Source organism: Chenopodium quinoa, unplaced genomic scaffold (assembly GCF_001683475.1).
Source record: "Chenopodium quinoa cultivar QQ74 unplaced genomic scaffold, ASM168347v1, whole genome shotgun sequence".
NCBI lineage: Eukaryota > Viridiplantae > Streptophyta > Magnoliopsida > Caryophyllales > Amaranthaceae > Chenopodium > Chenopodium quinoa.
In genome coordinates, this window is record NW_018744143.1 from 1,726,303 (window position 1) to 1,748,304 (window position 22,002).

The 22,002-nt window shown below is 31.4% G+C and overlaps 2 protein-coding genes across 2 annotated transcripts; one reads left to right on the top strand and one right to left on the bottom strand.

Moving 5' to 3' along the window:
* Window positions 1-9,829: 9,829 nt before the first annotated feature.
* LOC110693221 (NAC transcription factor 56-like) lies at window positions 9,830-11,923 on the top strand. Its single transcript, XM_021870359.1, has 3 exons — window positions 9,830-10,221; window positions 10,380-10,696; window positions 10,898-11,923. Exons 1-3 carry the CDS (start codon window positions 9,993-9,995, stop codon window positions 11,570-11,572), a joined length of 1,221 nt encoding a protein of 406 aa, XP_021726051.1. The 5' UTR covers window positions 9,830-9,992; the 3' UTR covers window positions 11,573-11,923.
* A 6,005-nt stretch (window positions 11,924-17,928) lies between these two features.
* On the bottom strand, window positions 17,929-19,112 carry LOC110693300. The gene is made up of 3 exons (XM_021870456.1): window positions 19,009-19,112; window positions 18,591-18,887; window positions 17,929-18,475 (listed from the first exon to the last, which is right to left on the bottom strand). Exons 1-3 carry the CDS (start codon window positions 19,110-19,112, stop codon window positions 17,929-17,931), a joined length of 948 nt encoding a protein of 315 aa, XP_021726148.1.
* Between the last annotated feature and the right edge of the window lie 2,890 nt (window positions 19,113-22,002).

Genomic DNA, 22,002 nt, shown 5'->3' on the forward strand with positions numbered 1-22,002 from the left:
GTATATGTATGATAGATTTATGTAAAGCATTCATGTTGTTCACCTGTAGTATCTAATAATGCGCTTGATTTAAAATTTGGTGATGCATGTATGCATTGATTTATGAGAGCAATAAATTAATTATTCAAACTGCCTTGTATGAGTTTTTTTTTAGTATTTTTTTTTTTTTTTTGAAACACTGCCTTTTATGAGTTTATTTCTTATAATGCATACATATCTTGAATTGATTTGGGTTGATATTGAAAAAAATTATGCATATATAAGGGAATAACAAGAAAGATATACTAAAAGCTTTTGGAAAGGATTGATGAAGAATTAAACGAAAGCTCTAAAGATTAAAGCTTGAAAGATGTAATTGAAAAGCTTAAAGATTAAACTAAACTAGGATAGCAATTAAACTAGGGTATAAAGGAAGTAATTATAAGGCTAGGGTGGGGGGAAGTCTCCAAAAACCCAAACCGTCCAAAATAAGTTAAATAACAAGCAAGTTTTCAAAATGCTCCAATCCACCCATCTCACGGTCGAAGAGCAGGCAATGCCGCAATGACTATCTATATCGGCATGGTTTAATTGGGACACGATCGTTTTGGTCCCGTGATTTTTCATAATTAAGCCAAACAACCAACCTTTGACAAACCGTTGTGTTTAGCAGTCTAATTTCCACAATAGGCAATTAATATTATATTTCTGTATTTGGGAAGAGAAAATAATAGAGGTGATCACAGATCGGGCTTTGGCAAAAAAATTGGCCTATTTCTGACCGGGATGGGACTAGCTTTGAGCCAAAAAACTATGCTCAAACCCGCTATTTTGGGCCAAAATTTTAACTAATTTAACACTGAAATTTTAGGTTGCCCACAACCCCAAAAATGAAATAAAATTGGGTCGGGTCGCAAATTTGGGCCCAAAAAATCTACTTAAACCGATATTTTTTCGGGCTGGCGTTGTTTGGATTAGGGGTCTATTACAAATTGAATTCATGCATTCGGAAAATCAATTAGTGGATAATTTTATTAAAATTTGTGTGGAAAAGATTGAATAATTAATAAATTTTGACACATCTATCAAATAAATACATAGTAAAGAAGATTAAATGAATTCTTTATCATATACGAAGTATGGATTCATTCTATATGGGAAGAAAATTTTAAACTATTCTAATCGGAAATGAGTAGAATAAAAATGATCGAAAGAAACAGCTCATCTTCAATCAATTAATTATACCCCACCATCTAATATATGCCCAAAAAACCTATACAAAAGACAAATTAAGTGCAACTTTTAATTGAGGACAGAGAGATAGGGTTCATATTGTCATGTATTATATCGGTTCATGAGTTTGGTCATTAGTAGGGATTTAAAAGATCAGTATCTTAAACTTGATTCAATTAATTAATGACATTTGTAGTTGATTGCTTGATTCAATTATTCCTCGTCAATATTTAGTACAACTATTGAAGGTGTTGTTGTTGATCAAATACATGGCCATAATATAATTAGAGCAAAAGCAAAGGCAAGTAGGAGGTTAATAAGCCAAATCAATGAAGCATTAAAATGTTGATGTAAGAGTGAGAGTGAGTGATTATGTGTGTGTAACATTCATGGATATAAACCGCCTATAAATATGGCCTATATATGTGGGACCCAAAACCAATATTTTATGCAACAATAAGTCAAGAAGTGACAATAAATGGGGACCTGGTTCATCATCTTCCAGGCAAATGACCCCACATTAGCATAATTCCTTATGCAGATATTTGGGCATACACCAAAAGGTCATTTGTCACATAAAAAGTGGATTTTGATGCACCCATTTTTTAAATCTTTCCCTAAAGTTTACAACCACTGCCCCTAAGCAATGGGCACTTGCTTATTGGCATAGGTTTTTATTTAGTCATAGGATTTATTTTGGGGCAAGATATTTGGCGAAGTTATGGAAAATGATATACAAGTATTTTAACTCCAAGTATTGGTTTATAGTTGTTCTTCAATATATTAAGCGTTTATGAACACTGATAGATCGACGAATCATAAATTTTTAAAGTTTAATATGCTCCAAAATCTAGAAGAAGATCGGTGGTAGAGCACTAGAGCTCCCATCTCCTCCCAACCATGAAATTGAGAGTTCCATTCTCACCATCTCCAAATTATAGTGGAGGCATTCGTAGTGGTAACGTTTGTTTTAAATAAAACTCAAAGTTTTCATCTAAGACTTTTTCACCATATACCCCTAAGTTATTTTTTTATTCACCATATACCCAATTTTTTTTTTAAATTCACTAAAAACACTTGAGTTTCAAAAAATTATCACCAAATGTCCTTAATAACTAACGACAGTTGATTCCGTTTGTCATTAGGGTTAATTATGCCACGTGGCATCATCTTATTGGTTTTTAAATTAATTAATAAATTATTTTTAAAAAAGCTTAAAACAAAAAACAAAAAAAAAAACACCACCTTGAACCCCCACTAGCCACCTCCCCACAACCGCCACCCAACCCAACCTCTTCGCCGTCAACGCCCCTCCACAACGCGCCGGCGCCACCCCTCCCCTGAACCCCACGCCGGTGCCTGCCCATTCCCTTGAACCACCATGCCCCCACCCCCCTCTTCAACCGTTAAAACCCCTCCCTGCCTTTCATCCTTAGCCGAAAATCAGGCAACCACCCCGAAATCACTTCGCTGACAACCCAAATCCCCTCCCCCCACGTCATCGCCGCCCACCATAGCCGATAACAATGACCTTGACACCCTTAAACCCCAAATTCGAAATCCCCAAATTCAAATCGAAACCCTAGATTTCGATTTTAGGGATTTTTAATTTGGGATTTTGGTGTGGTGGTTCAAGGGGTGGAGATAGAGGGAGGGGTGATTTGGGTTCGCCGGCGCGAGGAGGGGTTTTTGGACGCCAGCGGTGGGGAGGGTTTTCCGAGGGAGAGAGGAAGGGGTTTTTCGATTGGGGCAGGGGGTGTTTGTCGGGGTGGGGAATAGAGGAGGGAGGGGTTTGTGGGTAGGGGGGATGGAATTGCCGATGAGGGAAGGGGTTACGCCGGCAGCGCGGGGGAGGGGGTGGATGCCGGCGGCCGGCTAGCAGGGGGTTGGATTGTTGGGGGGAAGGGGGTGGATGGGGTTTTTTATTTTTAAGTTTTTAGTTTTTTTTATTAATTATAATTCTATTAATTAATTAAATTAAAACATTAAAAGAGAACCAATCCTAGCATGTCACGTGGCATATTTAGTCTTAATGACTAACACAGGTTGACGTCGTTATTCATTAAGGCATTTGGTGCATTTTTATAAAACTCGGGGGTATATGATGAATTTGAAAAAAGTTTGGGTATATAGTGAATAAAAAAATAAATTAGAGGTATATGGTGAAAAATTCGTTTCATCTAGATGACTAAAGTTTCCTTATGGTTTGGGATCTCTGTATCTCTAGTCTTTACACCCCTAAGTGAAAGAGTTGTTCAGTTTTTTACCATTAAATTAATAAAAGTCATTCATTTATTTAGGTATAACTTAATCTACTCTCTCCATCTCTTTTTGTTGGATATGTTTAGATCTGACACATTTGTGAATGCTCTTTTTTTAAAAAAAAAATCATAAGCATTAGTTATTACATATTAGTAAGAAATTATATACAAGTAGTTATCTTTTCTAAATGTTACTCAATGAAACAAATCAAATAATTAAGATCTCACTTGATTATGTTTTTATTATGTATTGGAAAAAAATTAGAAGATTATCTTTGAACTAAAATGAATAGTGCTTAAATTTTAAATGAACCAATAAAGCAAAGTGAGTAGAAAAAAAAGAAGCTAAAATAGAAAGTGAGTTGAATAAATAAAAAAAAAAAAAATAAAGGAGCTAAAATATCATGATACATATTATAAAAATATAAATTAATACAGTATTTGATAGTTATACATCAAGATAAATCAAACCAGGCTCCATATAAAATCATGAATATGCTTTTCTTATACATTTGTCAATAAAGTATTGAATTTCATCCACACTTAAATGTTTAAAAATTCCAAACACAATAATGAAATAAAATTGAGAGAGTGTATGTAATAATTTTGTAATATCATGGCTTGGGGAGTACTTGATTGCTAAATTTAATGTTAATCTAACACAGATTTTTCATCAAATGAATGTTTTGTTAAGTTTATTAGGGTAAAAAATACATTAGAAGTTCGATCAATGAAAATATTAGATATAACTAATTGACTAGACCAAAAAAATCAAAACATATCTTAAGAAATTTATTATAAGTCACCTTATTATTAACGAAAATGACATATCCTAAGTTTATAGCATGATAAAGATGGGCTAGAGTAGTTACGATAAAATCTTGTTTAAAGCATATGCGTAACAGTGCATTTTGTGTGCGGCTGGCTGCACCGTGTGATTACTTATAAAAGAACAAAGTAATCCCTAAAACACTGACTGAGTAACTCCTTTAACACCGATTGAGTAACCTTATAACTCTAACGAAATAACACCTGAACACTGACCGGGTAATCCTTATAACACTCACGAAGTAACTCCTATAATGACTTACCACATGGTGTGGCCAACCACATATAATTAAGAATTTGTGTACGCATTAGAAATAACCATCAATTACTTAGGAGGAGAAAAAGAGGAAAGAGGATGACTGAGTGACTAGCATAGTGAGTACGTATATAAAAGTAAAAAAACTAGTACGAGTAATATACACCACTAATTACCGATATTTTAGAATATAACTCTTTTGAACTCATAATTAGTTAGACTCTCTTTTAATGCACTACCTCAATTTTACATTAATTACAACGATTTAATATAAAATGGATAAAAAATGTTTAATTGTTATAAATAATTTAAAATGGAGATATTATATAAATGTGTAGGTATGTAATCAGTGTAATAGAATTTGTCACATCGTACTATAGTCAGGGCAAATTAACACAGACCAGGATTTGGAAGAAGTCGGTTTAGTAACAAAAATGCAAAGAAATGTTCAGCTGTCAAAATATAAAATTAAAAAAAAAAAGAAAGAAAAAAGAAAAAGGAAGACAGAAAAGAACATTTAGCAAGGAAAGGTTATCCATCTATCCTTTTGTCTCTTCATTGTGTGGACTGCGGTCCCATTGTCTCTTAGCCACGTGTCGATATTAGCTGCCAAGAATCACACCATTAACCGCCTAAGCTCTCACTAGTCTATGTGCTAATCAGCTCTTTAATCACACAAGTTTTCTTATTTTTTTTAATCGCAACGTTTAAAATAGTACATTTCACATACGTACTTTATATTAACCATCATTTATGACTTATATATTGTAACAAAAAATAAATACAAATATAATTTTGTAGGAACTTGTTATTCATCATTATGATAAAGGTTCACAAAAGAAATATTTACTAAATAAGTAGTAATATTTACTCCTTGTAATTAGTACTACATAATATTATAATATTTACTAAAATGTAATCTAAGATGTTAATTATATAAAACGGGCATTGTCAAGAGTAAAATCCTTACAAAAGAGATTGCTTAATTACTAATTACTATATTTTCTTTTACCAGTAACACTTCGTGATACGTATTTTTAAAAAGGGATCACATAATGTAGACGAACAATTTAAATTAATCACGATAATGTATACATAGTATCTAATTTAGCCCTTCCATATAATCGATGATAAAACTATTTTGACAAAGTCATTTATTTACCTTCTTTAATCATTCGACATTTCCTACAAGTAAAAGAAAATAAGGAAGTAATAATCTTTCCATTTTAATTTTAACCGTTAATTGCTCACTTTATTTTCACCTATTCCATGAAAAAAAAAAGGTTCAGAAAGTTACACATCCCTACCTTTTACAAAGTTTGAGACAACTCTTATAAATAATGTTTGGACAATAATTATACCTTCTAAAATGCTCATTTACTTTTTTGCCCTCATTAATGTTAATTGTCTTTCCTCTTTTTTTTTTTTTTTTTTTTTTAACTCTTAAGAATAGTGAAATTTTCCTCATTAATACTACCAAAAATTAAAGTTGTGACATAAGATATAAAAAAAAATTGCTCTTCGAACATGGTTAGATATGGTGTGCGCACCACGCGCATTAGCCACTCTAGCGTAAAATAAGTTTAGAAAATCATGCCACAAGTTTAAATAATCAACCCTTATCAAAACTTATTTTAGTTTTAAACTAAACTTAAGTAGCACTTATATATTAACTTATATATTAATCTTAATCAAAACATATTTTTCCTGAACTTAGACTTGTCAAATCTTATAAAAACTTATTTTCCCTAAAATTAATAAGTGGAAATGTGGTGTACATAATAGAGGCCTATTCAAGTACTCTTTCCGTCCTTTAATTACATACATTTATTTCTTTTAGAGGTGCCTAATTACAGTATTTTGCCTGTTTCATAATTTTTCCATTTAAAGGTTGTACCTTTTGACACTAGCGTATTTTATTAATGTGTAATTTTAATAATTTTTGAATTAAGGAATTAAATAAAACCGCACAAAAAAACAATATAGATGCTTAGAACTCATTTTTTCTAATCATATCTAATCTGAACTTATTATTTTTTCTAAACTAATTTAAAATAAAAAATAAAGTCTTAAAATAAGGTAAACTAAACATAGCCTAAATTAGAATTGAATTGAAAATGTTATGCACAACTACGGTTAACATTTACAAAAAGAATTTGAATGCAAGAATATTCATAACACTTAAAACACCCAATTAATAATATAACATAATAAGAAGTATATAATTAACTTCGAAAATATGCTCATACAACAAGTGTATTATTTTAACAACCTTTGTGGCTCACTTTGCCAGAACAAAAGCAATAGGAAAAAGTATGGTACAATAGCCTCTTGTGCTAAATTCACCCCCCTATTTTACAGAGCACAGAGCTTATGTACCCTAATTTTTGGAAAATTCTCAACGGTGACCCCCTAGTTTTGCTACGCATCAACGGTGACCTCCCCTTTTTTTATTATACAAAATGCCTCCAATTAAAAAATTTATCTCACTTATGACATTAATAAGAGTTATTAATTAAAAAAAACTAACTATGGTTAGCTTTGAAAAAATAAAACTAAAAAGAAAAACCACCGACCCAACCACCACCTCCACCCTCATCCCCACCAGATCTAACCAGCACCACCTCCGCCTTCACCGGAGCCACCAAACTCCCTCATTTGAAACGCCGACACCTCCCACCCAAACCGCCGAACCATCCCTCGATCCTTTCCTCCACCTAGACCCAAACCCTAACCACACAACTCTTTCTCCTCTGACCTTCGATTCTCGCCGCCTCGCCGTGGGTAGGTTTTGGTCGAGGTCTCGAGGAGTGGTGGTGGGATTAGGGTTTGAGGTTTTGATTTCTGGGCAGAGATCGAAGAAGATAAAGAAATCGAGAGAGGGTGGAGAAGAAAGAGAGAGAGAGATCGATGGTTTGGTGGTCTAGGGTTGGTCGTGGTTTGGGTTCGGCGGTCTGGGGGTGGTCGGGGTTCTGAGTTCGACGATCTAGTGGTGGTGACGGTGAGAAGGAGGAGAGGGAGGGTTGTGGGCGGGGATTTGGGAATCTAGGGCTTGGCGGTGGTCGAGGTGGAGTTGGCGCAGGGTCATCGGCGGTAAGGGGAGGCTGGGTAGCGTTTTCGGCGATCGGAGGAACCTGGGTAGTGTTGCCGGAAGGGAGATGGTGGCTGGCAGGTGGTGGTTGATTTTTGGTGGTTGGGATTAATTTTTTTAATATTTCTTTTTTTAAAAAAATATAAATATAACCATAGTTAATATTTAATGAAATAAGGTTATGAGTAGGATGAAATTTTTAACCAAGGTCATTTTGTATAATAATAAAAAAAAAGGATCACCATTGGTGCGTAGCAGAAGTTGGGGGTTACCTTTGAGAATTTCACCTAATTTTTTTGTGTCTACACAACGTACAACACACATCTTATTAATTATATATCTAATTATATCTTATTTGATCACTTAATTAGGCCTTCTTGTTCTCTTCGTTTTTTAAAATTAGGCCTTTTATTTTTACTTCACCTAATTGATTTTATCTAATTGAAATTTTATTTTTAATTATAATGATTTTTATTGACTAGAACTAATTTTACAATTCCTCAAAAAAACTAATTTTACAAAATAATACCCGGCTCCTTTTTATTGATTTACATTTTTTTTTTATCCGCTAAAGACTAAGTTTTTACTTAATACAATTAATCAAAAAAATTAAAAACAACTCTATTTTACTTAATATTCAATTTTATTTATGTTATAAAAATATTAGATTGCAACGATAATCTTAGGTCAAAGTTATCCATCTCCTCTTTAGTTTTTTGTTGTCCCGCCTTATCAACATCTTTGTCTTCCGATCCACCAGATTCATTATCCAATATTTTCTTCAAATATATTCCTACTCGTATCATATCCCTATTATTAATTTTCCATGATCATGCACTAAAAAAATGTGGTGTAAGTGCTCTCTCTCTACTAAGAAAGTCGACAAGTTTACAAACATTGTTTAAAACGTAAATAAATTAATTAAATATATATGCGCTAGTTATTAAAAAAATCCATCAATTTCTTTTTAAAACCTTTTCTAAAATATGTTACTTCATATCAAATAGTTTTTAGATAATATGTACTTTTACAATCTTATTACTCCATATTATATTTGCATTTAGAAATTCCTTAAACAAAAACTATTTGGATTTAGAAATAAAAAATAATAATTTATTAAACTAATAGTTCAATTTTTTATAATATAAATAGTTTAGTAAATATAATCATTTAAGAGGTACTAAATTTCAATTGCCAATCACTTGTCTAATCAGTTAGTGAATATTGATGACTGACTTTGTGAGTGAAGAGAGAAAAAAAAGACTAATATCAATGTCCCTTTAGAGATTTCTTACCCTCTTAGCTAGATATTTAATACGGAATTAACAAACATTATATTGCCATTTGTTGTACTGCCATTACGTTATATTATTTCTCCTTAACATGCATGTTTGTGATCAAAAGTTATATTTTATTACTCTCTCTTTTCTTTAGGTATTTTAGTTAAAATGTACGTACAAGATAAGTGTGTATTAGATATTTTAGGTGCACATAAAATACAACAATAGTTAACTTATAAAATAGAGATAGATGTAACAATGTCATCATAGTGTATATTATTTGGCATATTTGAAAGGTTATGTGAATAATAAATCAATGTATACCACACAAGTCTATCAACAAATGACATACTACTACCTTTGTTTAATTTACCCATTAAAAGTATTTCCTTTTGGTTGTTTCAAATTAAATTGATGTCAATCATACTAAAATTTTAGAGACAATCACATCACACGAGTGGTTTCTCTCACTATCCCTAAACCTTATCGCATGGGTGAAGAATCTATATAAATTTTCTCTACCTTATATCTCATTACCTGAGTTTTCTTAATAAACGTGTTGATAAATGATAAAACTTAAAGTATAAAGTAAAGAATCTATTCTATTTCCATGTTTATACTTATTCATTATTTTAAAATTTAAGAATAAAAATAAAAATTGAAACAATCTATCTTTGTAATATAAACACGTGATTAGTTTGAAACCATACTCTAATAATCATCCTGTTTTATGGTAGTGATGTAGTAAAAACGAAATTTTAAAAATAAAAAAAAATTGGTTTGTTTTCTCACTAATGACCACCACAGAGTATCATTACCCAACAAAAGGATGGGACCCACAATCTCATGTCATGCATATAAAAGAATGGGGCCATCCAACTTCAACCAACATTTTAAGGCTCCTTCTCTCCTCTCTTTTCTTCTCTTTCAACATCATCTCTCTTATCAAGTACAAGTACAACCTCCCCTGAAACCCATAAAATAAAATATCACCCAAATCATTACACTAACTTACAAATAATTTCAAGTAATCTGTTCGTTCATATATTTCCGTGATATTATCTATGGATAACACCCACTCACCGGCGGCGGCGGCGGGTGGCGAGCCACAGGAGACTATGTCGCAGCCGCAGCCGCCACCGCAGCCGCAGCTACCGCCTGGCTTCCGTTTTCACCCTACCGACGAAGAGCTCGTCGTTCATTATCTCAAGCGAAAAGTCCAATCTACCCCTCTTCCTGTCTCCATCATAGCTGAGATTGATCTCTACAAGTTCGACCCCTGGGAACTTCCTGGTAATTCCCCTCCCTTTTTTTGCTTATGTCAAATTAATAAATAAATAAATGATTGAATCATAATCATAATCATAATCATAATCTATTAATATTATTATTGTTATTATTAGTATGATAGTTTTAATAATTATTGTTTATGTTGTTTGATTAATGAACAGATAAGGCCGTGTTTGGGGAGCAAGAGTGGTATTTCTTTAGCCCAAGGGATCGGAAATACCCGAACGGAGCACGGCCAAACCGTGCGGCAACATCGGGTTATTGGAAAGCCACCGGAACAGACAAGCCTGTCTTAAGCAGTGGTAATCAAAAAGTGGGTGTTAAAAAGGCTCTTGTGTTTTACGGTGGTAAACCTCCTAGAGGTGTCAAGACCAATTGGATCATGCACGAATATCGTTGGGTTGACGCTTCTAAACCCAACAACAACAAACCCCCAGGTTATGATCTTTGTCATAACAAGAAAGGGGGTTCGTTGCGGGTAATCTATCTATTCATTCCCTTATGCGACTTCATATACTACCTCTGGTTTTTTTATTATGTGCAACAAAGAAATATTTTATATATCATATCCTTTTGTTATGCTTATTTTAATTTATTACTCGAAAGATAATATATGTATGTCGTGTTTTAGACATAGATATATATGATGCTGATGATGTGTTTTACAACATGGTTGTAGTTGGATGATTGGGTGTTATGTCGAATATACAAGAAGAATAACACGACCCGGCCAATGGATCACGAGCAAGACGATTCCATGGAGGATTTGATGATGATGGGAGGTTTGTCGTCGTCTATGTCGATGTCATGTAATCCAACCTCAATAAACAACATTGGACTTCATCAACCAAAGGCAAACACAAACTCTTTAAACTACGGGTCGTTTCTCAATACTTCTCATGTTGTTGATCAACAAGGCTTGTTTGAAGGAATGATGGGTGGTACTCATCATGGAGCTCCTTCCTCGCCGTTGTTGCCTCTCAAGAGGTCTTTGCCGTCCCTATACTGGGGCGATAATGATCATGACTCAGGAGGTGGTGGTGGTTGTAGTCCTGGCAAGAGATTGTGGATACTCCAGATGAGCATCGACAATAATAACAACAACAACGACGACAACAACAATACTATTGTGGCCAATAACAATAGTAGCGAGGAAAGTGGAGCAAGGAGTGATCATCATGACAACAACAACAACAACAACCTCAACAACATCAATTCCATGTCTGGTCTTCTCAACCAACTTCCATCTCAGACAACACCGCCGTTGCACCAACAACAACCGATGCTAGGGGGACTTTCCGACGGGGTGTTCAGGCAACAATATCCTCTTCCTGGATTAAACTGGTACTCGTAATTGCCTCCGAGTTCCGGTTTAAGTGATGATTATTATTGATTAAGATATATGATGATTATTCATATCTTAATGATTCTTAACCATGAATTATATGCCTTACTACTCGTATATACACTTAGCTTAGTCATATACTATATAGTTTGATTAGGCATCATGTAGGTATATATTGATTAATTTCGAGTTTTTCGGTTGTTGAAGAGAGATTTATAGGAGAGGCAAGGGGGGGTGTTCAATTAATTAATGGGCCTCATATAGGTTTTAGCAATAATTGCACAATTATCTAGTTGATAATGCAGTATTAACCCCCCTAAACATCTCTCCTTCACCAAAAACAGGGTATATATATATATATATATATATATATATATATATATATATATATATATATATATATATATATATATATATATATATATATATATATATAGTACATATATTTGTATACAATATATTCAAAGATAATTATATATTGAACATTATTGTAGAATTAATAAAAGACAATGTTAATTTTTGATAACTTTGCATTGGATCTTTAATTAGGCCTTTTGTATAAAGTTTGTACTGTATTATTATTACTATAGAGCTAACTTTTGTGGCTACTATTGTCGAACATATATATATATAGATGAATAAAATCTTGTTTCTATATATTTGGTTAATTGATTATCATTAACTTTGATGTGAATTGTTTTTTATGCAAATTGTAATTCAGATTTCTTGAAATGGTATTGGGTGCAAGCATCGTCTCATCATGCAGCACAACATTCACTCAACAAGTTTTGTAGTCCCTTTTAAAGATTTTCTCTCACATATTAACAATTTTATTATCATCAATTATTAAAGGTAACAATTTATATATTTTATTTTGTTAATCATTTACTAATTTTTGGTAGTATTTCTATTACACCGAAAGCGTTTAAATGAATTTAAAATTTGGTATCACAAAATATAACATTTCTTTGGGCCGTTAAATAATCACAATTTATTTTAAATTTTTATTTGCACTCTTGTAATTTCTATATAATTCATTACCCTTTTTAGGCTTTGTTCATTATTTATTGAAATTTTTTGCTAATTTAATTTATTAGGATTTCCATCTTACATCTGATTAGATGTCAATTAAAATCACACTTTCTTACATCCACTTTCCTACTCTGATTAAGGGTTTTTTTTGTTGTATTTTTTTATTACTCTGTATAAGTTTGTGATTGAATTTGGAATTTTTTTTTTCTATTTTATTTGTCTCCATTTTGTAGGTATACATGCAAAATAGCTTTCAGTTAGTTTCGAATTGAATAAGTAATTAAAATTTTATTTTATAGCAAATGTTGGGTTATTAGAGTGAAGTTGTTGTTGCATGTGTGATTATTGCACCCAACACTTTGATTTAGTGAGCTATACTCTTGAGCATATTATTTTGATCAAGAATAATTTCAGCCTATATAATCTAAGCTTGAGAAGATACATGGAATGTTAGAAAGCACCATGCAATTTGCCTTAAATTTGATTCTTGTGATTGAAAACCAACCTTAGCTTTGGGAAACTTTAGCCATTCAGAAACCCTAGAAAGGTAAGAATCTTATTTCTATCTATATTTACACTTTGTACCATAAAGTCATATTAGCATGATTAAAGATGATGTCGATAAATTAAAGATGATACTAACTATTAATGTTTATGACTAATGTAATTAGGCAACAAATGTATCCAATGAAAATTTTGAAACCCATACTGTTGATGCATATGATATTCACTAAACTAATTTATTTTTTCTACCTAGTTTATAAAAGGGTGGTAATTAAATATCTTGTTGTCCCTTCATGAACAATGATACATGTGAATATTGAATTATCATCACTTTATTATCTTTTATTTTGATTTTTCTTGAAATGAACTATGAGTTTAAGGTTTTGTTTGGTTTGAAGGAAAGTTACTTTTTAAACAAGTAGCTTTTCAATTTCCTTTGTTTGCTTTATAAAGGAGTGTATGTATAATTTTCTTTGGTTGAAAAAACCTCGATTTTGAAAGAGAGAATGCTCCATTTTTCTTCTTATCCCTTACCTTCATCGTCTTCATCATATCTTCATCTCTCCATCCCTTCCCTCAATTTCACTTTTTTCTTTTCTATTTTATCTTTCTAGCAAGGATCGAACTAGATAAAAAAAAAAAAAAAATTATCTTGTATAATAAGATTTCCATATAAAATTAAAATCAGTCATAAGATTTCCTTTGAACAAAATACCAAATACAACCTAATTATTATCCCAATTGTTCTTTTTGTTCTTGATATTTTCTTTTTTCACAATTTACAGTGCAAACTTAATCTTAAATATCTTTAATTATGTAATTGCAAAAATTAGACTCAATCCAATAAGTTGATATATACAATAACAATGCAACCTTCAAATGTTATACGGAGTAGATCTTTAATTATGTGTTTGCAAGAATTAGAATCAATCCAATGAGTTGATACATTTACATATACAAATTAAAATGAATATATTCCAAATTGAAAAAACAAAGCTATAACTAATTATTCTTAACAGGTTTATAGTAAGCTATACAAGAATTTTGTTTTTTATGAGCTACAAAAGATATGATGTTGCTAGATTAGATGAATAAATCTTTTTGTACAATTTATAAATTTAAGCATGGTATACAATATCCTAGATCCTTTATTTTTCTCTTCACTCAAGATTATTCATCTTGATTATATTACTCCGTAATTCCGTATAATCATAATTGTAAAAATTTAAGTATAAATCTATTTTTAAAACAATAATTTATAATGTGGACAAAAAATACTTGTATTATATTTTATTAATAATAGTACTTGGACAAATATATTTTTTGATATTGATTATATCTCATATCTCAAACAAGTTATATAAAAAAATATATAAAAAAATAGACTAGTACTTTAATTCCTTATAATTTATATCATATTTGAAATATTTTTTGATCTCAGCATAGAGATACTTTAATTCTGAAGAGTCTTTTTTTCCTGAAAAAAAATAAAATAAAATTAAAATTAAAATAAATTATGAAGAGTATAAGTGTATTCATGTAATCATGAGTGTAATCTTGTCAGATTAGCTAGTCTCGACTTGTAGTGTCAAACATTCAATCTCAAATAATGAATTTTTTAATATTTGTATTAGAACATATTAATTTTCAAATGTGTTGTGCATTTGAAATTATGGAAAATATACAAATGAGATAATTTAAACAAAAAGAAATAAAAGGAGCATGTTCTGTCAAAAAATATATATACTAGGTATATACTACATTACTACTGGTGAGTGCAATCTTCTTAGATTAGCTAGTCTCGACATGTAGCTCAAAAATTCAATCTCAAATAATGAATATTTTTATATTTGTATTAGAACATATTAATTTTCAAATGTGTTGTGCATTTGAAATTAAGGAAAATATATAAATGAGATAAACAAAAAGAAACAAAAGGAGTTAATATACTATTCTGTCCTGTTAAAAAATATATATACTAGTATATACTACTGGTGAGTGTAATCTTCTTAGATTAGCTAGTCTCGACATGTAGCATCAAAAATTCAATCTCAAATAATGAATATTTTTATATTTGTATTAGAACATATTAATTTTCAAATGTGTTGTGCATTTGAAATTAAGGAAAATATACAAATGAGATAAACAAAAAGAAACAAAAGGAGTTAATATACTACTCGTGTCCTGTTAAAAAATATATATACGTTGTATATACTAATCGTGTTACATAAATATGGAGTACATGTACTACCCCTTGTTACATAAATACGGAGTACGTTCATTTACCAAAAGGTTCAACATCAAAGTACAAATGGGAGGAATATAGTTATTTTTGGGGTATAATAAAAATTACTCAACTTATTACATAAATTTGCATGAACAGCTTTCATGCCTTCATTAGTTTTGTCGAATGGCAACAGGTGTCGAGCTGAGAATCGACGATGGATGATTAATGATATCCATTAGTTTTATTGTATATGTCAAGAATCGTAATTAAGGCCTTATCTTTGACTATTTTATGAAAGTAACAAAACAGAACGAACGTATCCATTTATAATGCTACTGATAATCACATCACTTTAATTTAATTTAATGTAATTTACAGCTATCTTCTATTTTCATCAAGATATTTATGTTGATCATCAAAAACCTACTGACAATGACAAAGATTTTATACCCTTGCAACGATTATGTATCTACTTCATAGTCCGTATAAAGGTTGTCCTACAATCTCCTAAGAGTACCTTTCCAACCCTCAGCTCACAAATACTGGATCAAAAAAATCCGGACGTGATTTGATCAAGGTTTATATTCCTTGTCATTAAAAAAAAAAGTAATTTGAGAGGATCAGAGAAGAAATGCAAATTTCAAGTGCAACGTATATTGTTGTTTATCTTATGTGTCACATCCAGCCAATCACGATTAAACAGGACAAAAACTCATTATACAACTAATTGTACCATACGTATGTTACAACCAAAAACCAAAAACCAAATTCTTAAAACAAGTGAGATTGTTGTTGTATCATGCGTATTATATGATCGGTTGTACCATAATTATCCTCCTAACATATATAGTGCAATCGTTAAAAAACCATTTGCGGATAAGCCCACGAAGTAAACTCCTAAGCACGTAACTCTTAGCTTGTTTTTATCTTTGCAGTCTAATGTAATATTTTAAGTTATTTGGGGGGAAAAGTTGATATCTTTCTTCATCACACAATAGTACATAAGAGTAAATAGTAGATTGTACTTTAAAAATCAAAATTGAACAGCGAATTTAGCCTCAAATGTCATACTTGATACTTAAGTGGGAATTCAAAGAATCCATCTGTATATGTCTCATTTATTTTATCATTCTTTTGTCATGTTTTATTCCTTTCCATTTATGTATATACCATGCACATTATTTACATATGGCCTCAAAATCTTACATTTGCTAGCAAATGCTTAGACAACAACTCATTTCCTTCAAAGTACTTATAGATTCTGTACTAGGATTTATATGCACAAACTTTAAATTTAAAAAAAAAAAAGAGAAAGAAAAGAAAAGTGTTGTCGATCACCTGCCTTAGCCTTTGCGTCCACTTGCTATAAAAACATATGGTATGAAAATCATTTACTAACTTTTACTTTTTATATCATGATACTGGCTATCTATCTACATCATTATCCTTTGCGATTTTATGTGAACCAATTAAAAACAAAGGGCCTCTCACATATGAATTGTGATTAATCTTTTTAAATAATTATGGTGGTCAATTTGACAATAGGGATCTGATAACATAGCCGATGAATACATATATAAGAAGCTATATATTACAAAAAAATAAAAAATTAATTACATCATTTATGCGTGTTTTAGTCAAATATAAATTTTCAAATTTATAATATTTTAGAAAATTCATTAGCAAACTATTCGGATATTTAGACAAACAAGCAAAATATAATGGTTGATACTTTGTAGTACATTAATAAGAACATTTTTGTCATGCTAATGGACTTTAAAAAAAAAAAACGGGTATGAATATGATATACATTTATCAATTAAAATTGATTTTACATATTTGCTATGCAATTACTATTATTTGTTAAGTAAAGTGACAAATTTTACAGAAAAGCTTATCTTCACTAAATATTTCTCTTTATACATAGATAGGAGTAAAATAAAGGGAGTACCATTTACAAAATTAATAAATAAATGAATACTCCGTAAATAAAAAAGAGACTACTAGCTAACAATGGAAGACAGCCACTATTTTTTTCATACCAGATTAGTGTAGTTTGTATATCATTGGACTAATTATGCTTATTAATAGAATATGAATCTGGCCGGATGCTTCCTCCCCCATAAAAGACATTAAACTTTTTAATCAAATATAATTAAACCTATATTTATATATAACAATGACTTAATGCTCATCCAATGTGTTCAATTTTGAAATGATTGGAAGTTCATTCAAAAGTACAGTAATTTACTTAGTATGCTAATTAACACATTATTTGTAGATTGACCATGAATTTTATATAAATTTAGCAACAAATCACTTAATTAGAAAAACAAAGGCTCATAAACATTTTAAATAAGGTTTTCTGTTTGAAAGGAACATGTTATATATGGTTTATCTTTATTGGAAAAGCTACAACAAATCATTAAGTAGTGATTGTGAAGAGCTAGGGTGTTACTTGAAGAATCTTGAAAGAATGGTACTAAATTCAAGATTTGATACGATTATTTATTAAAGAGAATGCAATAACCTTGAAGGGTTACATCTATTGAAGTTTAAGAAAATGAAAGTTTTTTATTTGATTTTTTGCTAACAAATAACATTAACTTAAGCATATCTTTGAAGGTATATATGAAAGGAATACACTTGGTTTTCTTTCATAAATAATATACATTCTCCATTTTTTTAAGATGAAAAACTTGAACTTTACACTATTCATATGAACTTGTGAATTTCTGCTCAAAACTTCCATGATCTGTTGATATTGCTCAACTGTGATAGTGTTCTGCACATCAGCATTACTTGTATTTTCCTCACCATCACCATGAACTGCTCTGGCAAATTGTTTTCCCCTATAATTATTCTTGAAGCTTGTATTAGTATTCTGAGCATTCACTTTTCTGCACCTCTGAATACTATGGCCTGGTATCTTGCAGAAATCACAGTAGTAATTGATCTTCCTATTGTGATCAGGGTAAGAATTTTGCCTCTGACCTCCAAAACCACCATGAAAACTTTGTTGTTGCCTATTCTTATCAAAGTTGTTATACCCTTCATTATAATTTCTTCTATTAACAGCAAATGCCATAGCTTCTAATTCTACTCTACTATTGTTCAACAACTTATGTTTTTCTTCCTGCATTAGTAGTCTATAAGCATGAGAAATAGTAGGTAATGGTTGTTGTAACAACAGATTTCCTCTAACACCTATAACTATCATTCAATTTCATCAAGAATTGAATCAATCTTCTCTCCTGCTGAGACTTCAAGAGTTTTTGTGTGATTGTGCATGTACAATTATCACAAGAACATATAGGAAGAGGATCTAACTCATCATCCCATAACCTCTTATTCTTTGTACAAAAAGTTGAAAGATCATCATTACCTTGCTCAATGTGATCCATAGATTGCTGCAAAGCATACAGAACTGTGCCAAAAGAAGCACCAAAACTTTCTTCAAGATTCACCCAGATCTCTCTTGCTGTGTTAAAATATAACACACTTCTTGCCAAATTTTGAACCAATACACCCAAAATCCAAGATATCATCATACTATTGCACCTATTCCAGGAATTTATAGATTTCTGAAGTCTAATATGGTCTGCTGATTGAACCATCAACAAATCCAACCTTGTTCTTTGCTGACAAACTGATTAACATTGAACATTTTCAATCACTGTACCCAGATCCATCAAACTTTTCTGAGACCAATTTTATGCCAGGATTGCCAGAAGGATGAAGGTAATAAGGTGAAATGGGATCTTGTGAAGGATCTAATGGTGCCATTTTGATTGAACTTTGATAAGAACATATATATTGTATTGAATCAGAAAATTATGCTGAATTGAACTTCAATTATTGAACGAATTATTGCAGAAATTGCTCAAATAAATGCACTCAGAATCGATTATGGTAGGCTCTGATACCATGTCAGAGTTTAGAACTCAAGAATTTGACAAAATCAGAAAACGAAAGAGATGGAAGAAATAGGGAAGAACAACTAAGAACTTTGTTGTTTGATCTTTATTATTTGCTCAATGCTTACAAAGAAGTGTTTATTACAGAAGAATTGAATGAGAGTAATCTACTCTATTTATATTACAAGCTATAACGAAATCATAACAACTTTCTGTTATGTAACTAACTTCCTACTGACGTGGCTGCAAGCATAACCAACTGTCTTAGCTGTATTTGGAAGCTTCTGTAACTTTGGAGGCTTCTAGAACCTTCTCTGCATTAGTACTCTCATCATATTCAAATTCGTGATTTTATTTGAGTTAGTCCGTTAATACGAGAGAAAATTATGGGGCTAAGTATCGTTACATATCAAACATCGATGACACGTGTACAGATTAGAATGCTAATTGTTAATTAGAAGGTATGGAGATCATAATGATAGCATGCGTTGGCAAAGTCCAGTTGCCAACCACTATATGAAGTGAAAGACACAAACTGGCGAAACGGGCCCATAAAATTTGAAACTGTAGCATATGGATGGGGTCACCATTTTTGGTTGCTGGAAATGTGGGCATCTTATTTGTGTGTTCCTCTTACCTGGAACCAGCTTTCAGCCTTCATATTTATTTTCATTTTATTTGCTTGGAGTATATATCTACACCACTACATACTCAAACCTAAAGTAACGCTCACGATATGCCTCATCATATATTCATATTATAATCAATTAATTTAATAATATAGTCTTATGTAGTTACACCCACTTTAATCAAGTCAATAACTTAATATACTCCGTCCTGATTTCTTTCGCTACCTTATACGTAGTACAAGTATATGTCATTCGACAATCGACATTCGTCTTAATTTAATTTGCTGATTCATACAATTAGCAATGATTCATTACTTTCTTAATGTATGGATTACAAATTTACGGAGTATTACGTGTCACTTGTATTGAGTTCCTAGCATTCCCTCAAAAAAGCTAAATCATTATAAAATAGATCAATATATTACCAATAATAATGAATATTTTTTGCTGTCTTCAGGCTTAAATACAGGCATGAGTGATACTAATTGTGATACTTTTTTTTTATCGTCTTTAGTGATTAATATGTTGAAAAAAAATAGTCATGTGAAATCTTGTTAGATTTGCCCTGAAATATACTATTCTAATATCAACTTTTTATAATTTTTACTACAACATAAATTAAGATTTTTAAAATGTGCATTGACAAACATGAAATCCTACCAATTAGTTGTTGGTGAAGTGGTGATTGGGGCTACACTTGGTAGGGAAGGACCACGTGTTCGATCCCCTGCAACAACAATTGGAAGGGGATTGGAACCTATCATTCAGAGCCTCAAATCCGGATTAGCCCAAAGAGTGAATCGAGTGGAACACGAAAAAAAAAAATGAAATCCTCTACGTTGCAATTGAAAAAAAGGGAGAAAGTATATAATAATAATAATAATAATAATAATAATAATAATAATAATAATAATAATAATTTGTTCCTGGACAGGTTGTGGCTGATGCAGCTCATCGAAAGCGGGTCAATTACGAATCTAGTTGTTGGGCAATAGGATATGGTTTCCTTCCTTTCTCTTTCTCTTCACTTGGGGAATTAGAGAAGGATGCAGTCACGTTGTTGAAGCGAATTCAGAAGTTCTCGTAGACTCAAGACATTGGGGCACGTGTTGCGGCTCATATTTTTACTAGGATAGGATTTGCTACAGTTAGAGGAGTAGGGCCCAGATATCTCGGCTTCCCACTAATTTTTTGTAAGTTGTATGACTTTGTCTGTTTTTGTAATATAATAAACCAACCAATTTCACCCTTTTCGTATGCAGGATCTTAGGCAAACTAAACTGTTATGTGGCCAATCTGGCCATACTAACACTATTTTAATATATATATATATATATATATATATATATATATATATATATATATATATATATATATATAAAACACCATTACCAAACTCTGTGTTACTCTTCTGGAGTCTTCTAATCCAATAATCGCTATAATTAAATACTGTACAATCTCAACTAATTACAAATCACCTGCGTAAGATTTTCTGACAACTAACTTAAGCTAGACAGCTATTTTCCACAAGCGGAAAAATTAATAAATTTATAACTTAAAGTCAAATGTGGAAAAATATCTGAATTTCATTACTCTGTAGCTGTATACCTTCATGTACCATCCGATGTACCATGGACCATGGTAGGCATGGTTGGTGGACCATTGGCAAAATTTTGTACTCACTTTAGTGTTTCATAATGTTTTATTGTTTTATCATTTTATGGACTTCAATTTAATTCCATTTGAATTTATATATGCTAATATCGTGACCGTAAATATGTTATAACCTAATTTAATAGAACTTATTGAGTATTTAAAATAAGTCGAATAGAACTTGAATTAAAAGATGTATGATTAACTTTCATTAGATTCAATTGAATTCTCTACAACCCTATTTTCAACCAATCTAGTCTATTTAGTTAAAAGTTAAGCCAAGTTGACTTGTACAAAGTTCCGATCAAAATAGACACATCTTCCTATCTTAATAAAAAATAAGGAGTATAGAGTAAAAAATATGTTGAATCTCATTCTTCTAATATCCGTCAAATGTAGTGGCTTCTTCAATTAGGTGTTGAAAACTTCCAAATGTAAAATAGCAAGTGGATTCTTACCTGTCAAACAAGCTACAAT